Source organism: Solanum stenotomum, chromosome 1 (genome assembly GCF_019186545.1).
Source record: "Solanum stenotomum isolate F172 chromosome 1, ASM1918654v1, whole genome shotgun sequence".
In the NCBI taxonomy this organism is placed as follows: domain Eukaryota; kingdom Viridiplantae; phylum Streptophyta; class Magnoliopsida; order Solanales; family Solanaceae; genus Solanum; species Solanum stenotomum.
Genome location: NC_064282.1, coordinates 12,900,031 through 12,909,373, shown reverse-complemented (window position 1 = coordinate 12,909,373; position 9,343 = coordinate 12,900,031). Strand labels below are relative to the sequence as shown.

Sequence of the window (9,343 nt, the reverse complement as noted above, 5' to 3'; positions counted from 1 at the left end):
TCACTTGTGCCAAAACCCATCGTCTTCTCTCGTGCAATCGAAAATGCAGCAGGTGAGTCTACTAAACCCTAACTTTTACCTTTTCACCATTTGAGCTTTCCTCTAAGAAATAATTATCATTGTTGATTCTGTGGAAAAAGGCTGGAACCTCGGGCTCCGAAGTGGAGGTAACATGGGAGGATCAGCAGAATATTAACAAATTTGGCAGATTGAATAATCGTCTTCACGAACTCAATGATGAAATCAAGGCTGCCAAGGTAATGTCTCTTTTTTTTCCGTTTTCCCCCAACATTTCCACTTTCAGTAGTTTTGTGTATATATTTACGGTTCAGAATTGGATGAGCGAAAGGAAATACGATGCAGTATTGGAATTAGGATCATTCATATTCATTCCAATTTCCGATTCAATTAGAAAATTGGAATAATTTGTGACTTCAAGATTGAAGCTAGAATTTCTTTAAATATGAGGATTATTACGTAAAAGTGACAAAAGTTGAGCCTTAATTCCAACTAGTCGGAATGATCGATATTTAATTGCTGATCCATTGCTTTGATTGTGTTGTATTTAGTTAGGTGCACATTCTTTCATAGACATTGTAGGTCTTTTATGACAACCTTGTCTGCATGTTTGAGGTCTACTTTGTTCATTTTATTACCTTCAATCATTATAATGTCACACTTATGAACCGGCACATATAGAAGTCTGCATATGACATGTCGAAAATTGTTAAAAAGAGATGGTTTTGTAGAAAATTGTTGGTCCAACAATCAACATTCTTCATGTGTATGAAAATCAAACTTTTATAAGCTTTCTTGTTTGCTTTGAGGACCATACACGTTGATAATGCTCTCTTCAGTGTCTTGTTCATATTCAATACTTTATTCCATTTTATGTGACAATCTTACTATTTACTTTGTTTTCTAAATAATGTTACCTCTCTGTAGTTAGAAATAATCTACTTTAAACATTTCATTTTACCCTAATATCATGATTTTTAATAGCCACATAACATCTATGGATTTTTTAAGACTATAAGTTCAAAAAAGTTTTTATTTTTTAAACTTCTCGCCCAGTCAATATGTTCACACAAAAGGAAGTGGAGGGAGTACATGAATTCAAGCAGCGATAAACTTTTTCTAGCCTATGAAATGCTCACTTTCCTCTATTTGAATCTTGAATCATAAGCAGCACAAAGTCGTTCACAGTCCACTATCATTCCCATTGTTTGAGCATTGTTAGGGACCTAAAACAATCAAATTTATAAATGTGTCTCCTCATTAACATTTTAAACTTTTGATGAGATGGTTCACATAATTTAACATGGTATTGAAGTCTTTTTGTAGTATAGCTGACTCTGTCCCCTCTTTTGTACAAATCACATCTTCTTGATGCCTTTTCTGTAAAATCTATTACTTCATCACAAAACAAAAAAAAAATTAGCATGGTATTGGAGTAGTTTTTATTTTATTTTTATAAATGAAGGAAGAAAGTTTCATTAATGGCATCAAGCAGATGCATAAGCAAAAAGTACTAAAGAAAGATTGTGACTACTCCAATTAGAGTAGTTATAGAGATACTGGTTCAGAGTCTCATCACCAATTGTCAAAATATTTCTATGTGATTGGCCTTAAAAAAGATTCAGGCTTTGCGTGTGAGAGGGCATGTTTGCATACCTAGAATATGTAAGTAAAAGTGCAATTACAATTGAAATAATTTCCCAAACAAACTTTTAGATGTGCATCTACTAACTCTATCCCAGCTGCATGGCAGTTGACTTTTGTGGATTCAACAACAAACTTGTTACAATCGTGTTTTGTAAATATGTGCAAAAGTAATGGTTAGGATATGTAAATAGAGATGTCATACCAAATCTATAATATGAAATAGTATTGTCATGAATTATATGATTTTTACAAATTGCTGGAGTTTCATCTTCTTAAAGTTATCATTGGGACAATCTAAACTAGAAAGTGGGTCAAATAATATGGGATGGAGTGAGTACATTAAAACTATGAGGTTCATCAATTAAGTGTTCTTTGTGACTGTATGGACAGACTTCTATTTTTCTTAGTATTCGTTGATGTTATTTTCATTATCCGGAAGATTGAACATTTACATTCTAATTTTAGAAGAGTATGGGCTAAGAAAGGAAGGAAAAATTGTTCTCCTAAGCTAATGAGCAAGTGTTTTCTTATTTTACCTGTAAACCTCAGTCATAGAAGGCCCCTTTTTATGCGTATAAGATAAATAAATGGAATGACTAGTTCCAGTTAAGGCATCTGCTATATATCCATGGAGAGGTGAACCTTCTGATTCTTGATGCTTAGTCAATTCCTCCCCGAGTCTCTGTATTGTAAATGTTCTCTCATTCTGTATGTTTAGATTTTTTCAAATGCATCTACGTGCTAATGCAGAAAAAGGTTGTCAGGTAATATCAAAATAATGCATGGTTTTGGTTGTTATGATGATACATATTCAAAAGCTTATAAATGAGGGAGTCCGTGAGTATGCAAAGTTCAGCCCCAACATTTTGATGTAGTCAACCTATGAGTTTGCTTATATTATGGTGAAGTGCAAAATAATATATTAGTTAGCGTGTACAGGTACACAGTGGATCTTGGATAGGAAGATCTCCTTCTTTGCCTTGAAAAATGAAGGCTAAAGGTGGTGAAGTGCAAGTGTTGATTATATCAGGTGTTTAACATAGAAATTTTGGAGGAAAACAGTTTTGGGTGTAAATATTATAGACTTGCTGAAAGTGATGGAGAGATCATAGAGAGACAAGACCCATAGGCTACTAAGAATTTTACACTGTTTGTCAAAAGTAAATGCCATACTCATGAACAAGCTATGTGAAGAAAATTGCTAATCATGGCAGTCTTATGATGGTAATTTGCTTGGTAGTTGAAACCAAACTTAGTGGTCTGGAGCTTTGGAAGCATCAATGACATTGTTGGATTGTTGGTTCATCAAATTCCATAAGAATCTGGATACCCTGCTGATTTTCTCGTACTTATTTAGTGATCCAGGGCGGTTCATGCTGCCCCTCATAAGAAGATGAATTTGAAATTTTGACCTCAAGACCTAATCAGAGCAATTTTGTACCCTATTCACATCATACATGTGTATGTGTATAGATATTAGATCCAGAGATTCCAGAACATCTTTTAATAGAAATTACAACATATGTCATGAACCAAGGAGAAAAAGCCTAAGAATTGGAACACCTAAGTTTTAAATATTTACAATTGATTGCTTGAGATGGAAAATGTGTATATTACCATCAGTCCAACATATTTTCACTAGACTCATATTGCCATAAATATATGTATCTACCTTGCATATTAAGTTATTAACTATTATAAACATGTATTTTGTCCATGAAACAAAATGGTATGATAAAACCCCATTGGTCCAGTCCCTTCTAGATTTATATTTGGGCCTGGTTTGATTACCTGTCTCAATAAATTTACATACATTTTGTATTTTTCCAAGGTCAATCATTATTTATTTTTGAAGAATAGTGATTTTATTGCTTTTACATAAAACTCAGCTGATAATATTCTTGATGTAAAGATACTTATCAGGAAAAAGATTCTGGATGTAGTCAGTAGTATACTGTTTGCTAGAATTATATGATTGTATTTACTTGACAAATTAACAGGACTATCTAAAATTAGTGTGATTTTGAAAAGACCAGTTTTTTCTTTTTGTTATCCGGTGTGTAATACTAGCTGCAAAAGATTCTGGCTTAAGACTCTTGAATACTGTCCACAATCAAACACATAAGCTAATAACATTCTGGACTTAGTAATACTGTTCACTGGAATTGTATGTGTTGCATTTACTCGACAAATTAACTGAAAGTTTTAGACCCTAGTATGATTTTGAAAAAGATCATGAGATTCTTTGACGTACAAGTATGAATCTGCATATGAGCTATAAAATGCTTAACTAGTGTCCACATTGTCACTTTAAGATTGTAGTTCTAAAATTTTCTGGTAAATTATATTCTCATAGACTAGTTAGATATATGCATTTGTCTGCATGAGCTAGAGAAATGATGCTGGATGGTTCCTTGCGTCTCTCCTTTGTCAGGAAAAATGTGAAAACCTTGAGGATGCAAGCAATGAGCTTATTCTGACCGATGAAGAGATAGTGCGCTTCCAGATAGGGGAAGTTTTTGCTCATGTGCCAAAGGATGAAGTGGAGAGCAGGATAGAGAAACTGCAAGAGGAGACTAGCAAGAACTTGGAGAAACTAGAGGAAGAGAAGGAATCAATAGTTTCCCAGATGGCTGAACTTAAGAAGATATTATATGGCAAATTCAAGGATTCAATCAATCTTGAGGAAGACTAGTAAAATTTCATAATTTTCCGCGTGCAACTTCGTTCGAATTTGCTGTTTGTTGAAGAGTTCTCCTCGTGATTGGATTCTTTCATGTCTTGTGTCTTAAAACAGTTTTGAGATTCTTAATTGCCTCAACTATATATTAAACATCCAGGTCTTATTTTTTCTTCTACCCCTTACTTGGAGGGGACTATATCAGTTGTGCTTTTAATCAAAACTGAAAACCAAAGTTGAAGTAGCAACATTATCCCAGTGTCATTCCAAGTAGATTTTTCCAATTGGCTACCCAAATATAATATAATTGTGAAACTTTTTTAAAAAATGTATATTGATTTTCACAACCTAATAAATCAGTGTATCCAAACTAGAAAATCAAGAATTTCTAAACTCACCAACCAATCTTTAATTCCATGACCACGTTTTTCTTATTAGGAGATATTGTACAAAAAAAAATTCAATATTTAATAGTAGTAGCTAAAATTAATAATATACCCACAAGGTCAGCAGAAGCCGTATGTATACCCAATAAGAAATTCCCAAAATTTATCTCTTCTTGTTTCAATAATCCAACACAATCTTGAACAACAACTGTAGGTCATATAGCATCAAGAAAATCCAAAAAAAGGAACAGCTTTTCTTCAAGATTCAGAAAAAATGGCAGCAATAATCTCATCTGGTGCTGCTGTTACAACTCTTTCTTTATCCTTCAAACCAAAACCCATTTCATCTTCTTCTTCTTCTTCTCCTTCACTGTTTGTTTCAACACCCAAGATTCAAACTTTATGTTCCTCTAGCTCACTTTTCTTCAACAGCAACAGTCAACTGTTTCTGGGTCCTCCAAGAACCACAAGAAAAGTAAGGAGCAACAGCAAAAGAGGTCTTTCTTGTTACTGTTTATTTGGACTTGGAGTCCCTGAGCTGGCGGTGATTGCTGGTGTTGCTGCTCTTGTTTTTGGGCCCAAACAGTTACCTGAAGTTGGCCGCACTATTGGCAAGACTGTCAAGAGTTTCCAACAGGTTAAATTTCCTCCATAAAAAAATAGTTATTTGATTGGATAGATAATTAGATCATGAAATATTTATATAATTAGGTCATTTGTTAGTTAATTATATGTAAGTTTCAATGATTAGCTGAAATTAGTAGTCTGGTATGGTAACTAACCTGCTAATTGCTATAGTATCTATCAATTAATTAAGTGTGCTTCAATTAGAAATAGAATTGATTCACCTACCGGAAATAAAATCTAGAGAAAAATTGAACTTTTTAGATTTCAGAATGGGGGTAATTCATAAGATTTAATTTTTTTAAATCAAAGATGATGTTTTTCTTTTACTTTTGGGATTTGTTAAGGCGTACTATGATGATGATGTTTTAGTATATTTTGTGTGTGTGATTGGTGTACTTTTTAAGTTTGGGCTTTGGAATGAGTTTAGTCCCTTGTGGGTGAAAAAGTGAAGGCTAAAAGGTGGAGAAAAGAAGTTTCAAACCTCTAATAGTAGACCCGTACACGTTAATAGTTCTTGGTGTGTGGAGATAAGATTTGAGATTTTGTGAGTGCTTGAACGAGTTCTTTCTATGATCTTGGGGATGGAAAAGGAAGTTGAAATAACAATTGTGCTGGTTGTAATAGATGTTTGGCCTTTTTGGTTTCTTATGTTCTTCCATCTAAGGGAGAGAGTGGGGTTTTCTCCATTTCCACCGAGGAAGGGGAAATATATTTTCATAAGATAAATTTTTATAACTCTAGAAATTGCTTTGTGGCAATTGACATAGTAATTAAATCTCCATTAGGTTCTAGTGAACAAGCTCTTACCAAAGTAGATGAAAAGCATCATGAAAATCAAGGCAATCAAGGGAAAGTTATGTGAGCTATATTGGTGGCGGGTAGAGTGTAATAGCAGTCAGAATTTTCGAAGGAACATCTCTGGTGCACATCTTTCTGTTTGGCTTCAGAATTCCTGTATTTCTAGTGGGGGTTTGGCGATAGAATAAATTGTATGGTGAAATGTGTGCACATCAATACATGGAAAACCACATTCTTGAATACTGATAAACATCTTACTTATCCTCCTCGGGAGAAGGGCCCAACTCAAGAAAAGGCAGGTCTTAACAAAAATGACGTGGCTTGGGAGAAAAGGCATAGCCTGCCTCTGTGACTACGTAGGAGTGAAAATACCCATGTATCCAAATAAGGTGGATACTGCCTGTTGCTTTTCATGATTTCTCTTCTAGATTGAATAGTTTTTGGGATCATTCAGTAGTTGTAAGGAAGTTCACATCATATCTATTCTCAGTAGTATAGCTTATGTCTGTTGTTATGAGCATGGAAGAACAGAAAGATAAAAATACAAGATTGGTCAGATCAACCTCCACAGAGAGTCAACATATTGCTGATCATACATTTCCCCAACTGAAGCTATGTTTGTGGATACATCGTAGTTATAGTTTGGTAGCAAAATCAATGAAGATAAGATGAGCAAGTACAATTAGTTAAATTGATGCATCTCTGTTAGTGTGGTTTGAGATAAAGAAATTGGAACTCTGAAGATTGCTCTTCCAGCATGAATAATATTAGGTTGTCGCTGAACCTACTTCCCTAAGGTATTGGTGACTTCAGTATTCTGGTTATCAGCCTGGTTTTGAGACTCAGTTAACCCGTTGTTTGTGTGCCTTTTATGGAAGAGAGTTGTATTGAGGGTGGCAATCAGGGGGATGGCTGGCCTATGAAGATATGGTAAGATAAGTGACTGAAGATGGGTATCTTGGTGAGTCAGTGTTACTACTCTCTGGAGCTTTAATACGGTTGCTGATCTCTCTTGATCATGATGGTTATCGGTAGGAATCAGTTGTCAATCCATCCTAAGGATCTGGTAGGATGGATGATGAATTTGGCATTTCACTAAGTGAAGGAGTTTGTAAAATCAAGGTATGGGGTTAAAAGGGAGTTCAGGAAGAAGGAGAAATCAATATAATTATAAAGACAGTTACCTACCAAGATGAGCCTAGTAAACTCTATGAATATTACTTAAGATCCTCAAACAAAATCAGCTGCAGATTATAATTTATGGTACTGACTACTGCCTATTCTCACCAGTTCTATTAGGTAGAATACATGAATACTTTTGTTGAGTTGGTGGTGTACCTTTATAATAAATGTAGAACTTTTAACTCAAGGAATACTAGAAGTTTCATACTAAAAATCATTGGACACTGATGACCTGAAGGGAGAGTAGGATTAGATATAACACATGGAGGAGAATAAAACAACAACAACATACCCAGTGAAATCCCACTAGGTGGGGTCTGGGGAGGGTGGAGTGTACGCAGACCCTGCCACTACCTCGTAGAAGTAGAGAGGCTGTTTCCGAGAGACCCTCANCTAGTAAACTCTATGAATATTACTTAAGATCCTCAAACAAAATCAGCCACAGATTATAATTTATGGTACTGACTACTGACTATTCTCACCAGTTCTATTAGGTAGAATACATGAATACTTTTGTTGAGTTGGTGGTGTACCTTTATAATAAATGTAGAACTTTTAACTCAAGGAATACTAAAAGTTTCATACTAAAAATCATTGAACACTGATGACCTGAAGGGAGAGTAGGATTAGATATAACACATGGAAAGAGAATGAATCTCTGATATCAAAATTGCGAAGCGCGTATAGAAGGGGACATGAAGTCAGTGGTGGATGTCATAACGAACTCTTTAAGTGGTTTGAGACTATAACTTTGATCCAAACACATAATGACAATGGATGACTAGCTGAATTGCTTATGGAGGTGTATTATTTCAATCCACAGGTCTTTATCGAGAAAAAAAAAAGGTTATTATTCACAGGTGAGAGAGCCTATCCCCGTTCTTGAGTCCCTACTACACTCTGTATTACATATACTCCTTTACGCGATATCTGATACATGTATGTATTAAGAATCCTATAAAGATACATGCAACTTATTGCTGATTTTTAATGTATTAGTGAAGAATCTACTCGAAGTAAACAGATATATCACTCCCATTCGATGTGGGTACATCAATGCCAAAAAATAAAAACCACATTCAATTTCTTTAAACGATGGGAACACTGGTAGGAGACTTCCCTGGTCTCAAGTGCTGAGATAATAGTTTAAGACGTGTATGAAGTAGAGATGATCCCATCCTTACATTTCTTTATCGTCCCATTGGAGTAGGAAGATATCTATTCAGAATAACTTTAGATACTCTTTTCGTCATCATACTTTTGGTTCATGTTAAGGTGATGCATTTCATAATTCCTAACATATCTCATAACACAGGCTGCAAAGGAGTTTGAAACTGAGTTGAAAAAGGAACCCGATGCCTCTGCTCAGCCCCCAGTCGAAAAGGCCATTGAGGGAAGTCAAGAAGAGAAGCAAGACACAAAGGCTTCAAGCGCCAAGGAGAGTTCATAAAACCATAAATGCAGTTTGCCTCTAGCTATAGCTTCTAGGCTTTTACTATTTCTACAACACGATTGTTTCTTGTATTTCACTAGTTGTGTTGAGCTATTGTGTTTATTAATTTACATTCCTGGGTTTTCCCTCATTGACAGGTTAAGATCAAAACTTAGGTAAGTTAACCATACCTTAGCTCCAATTCTTCATTAATTCGATACAACTGCATATTCACAAAAATAAAATAAAAACAATAATCCTCTTGTTTAAGCACGCAAAGAATTTTTATATATGATTTTTAAGAACATATATCGGTTAAAAATACACCATCATTCCTTTATTGCTCTAAAGGATCATGCCCCTCACTTTACATGTATTGCTTGATTATACATTGCTAACCCAGCAAACTAATTTTCTCATTTATCCTACTCTAAAAATAAAATTATCTTTTCTACAATTAAAAAAAAATACAACTATGCCACATCACCAAACTAAGTAACAGTTATCTGTATAAATTGTGTATCCATTCAATTTCAATGAGAGAAACACACACATCCAACTGTCTTACAAATG

The 9,343-nt window shown here is 34.7% G+C and overlaps 2 protein-coding genes across 2 annotated transcripts; both read left to right on the top strand.

The window, feature by feature from the left end:
* The first annotated feature begins 6 nt into the window (after window positions 1-6).
* Window positions 7-4,573, top strand: LOC125853660 (probable prefoldin subunit 4). The gene is made up of 3 exons (XM_049533382.1): window positions 7-52; window positions 141-257; window positions 4,100-4,573. Exons 1-3 carry the CDS (start codon window positions 44-46, stop codon window positions 4,358-4,360), a joined length of 387 nt encoding a protein of 128 aa, XP_049389339.1. The 5' UTR covers window positions 7-43; the 3' UTR covers window positions 4,361-4,573.
* Window positions 4,574-4,844: 271 nt separating this feature from the next.
* On the top strand, window positions 4,845-8,893 carry LOC125853659 (sec-independent protein translocase protein TATA, chloroplastic). Its single transcript, XM_049533381.1, has 2 exons — window positions 4,845-5,368; window positions 8,654-8,893. The coding sequence occupies exons 1-2, from the start codon at window positions 5,006-5,008 to the stop codon at window positions 8,786-8,788; spliced, it is 498 nt and encodes a 165-aa protein (XP_049389338.1). The 5' UTR covers window positions 4,845-5,005; the 3' UTR covers window positions 8,789-8,893.
* Window positions 8,894-9,343: the final 450 nt, after the last annotated feature.

What these genes read in the sequence shown, in the direction of transcription:
- LOC125853660 (XM_049533382.1), top strand. An exon ending in ATGAAATCAAGGCTGCCAAG is followed by an intron (nt 258 to 4,099) that starts GTAATGTCTCTT and finishes CTCCTTTGTCAG; the next exon opens with GAAAAATGTGAAAACCTTGA.
- LOC125853659 (XM_049533381.1), top strand. Translation starts at nt 5,006, where the DNA reads ATGGCAGCAATAATCTCATCTGGTGCTGCTGTTACAACTCTTTCTTTA. An exon ending in CTGTCAAGAGTTTCCAACAG is followed by an intron (nt 5,369 to 8,653) that starts GTTAAATTTCCT and finishes CTCATAACACAG; the next exon opens with GCTGCAAAGGAGTTTGAAAC.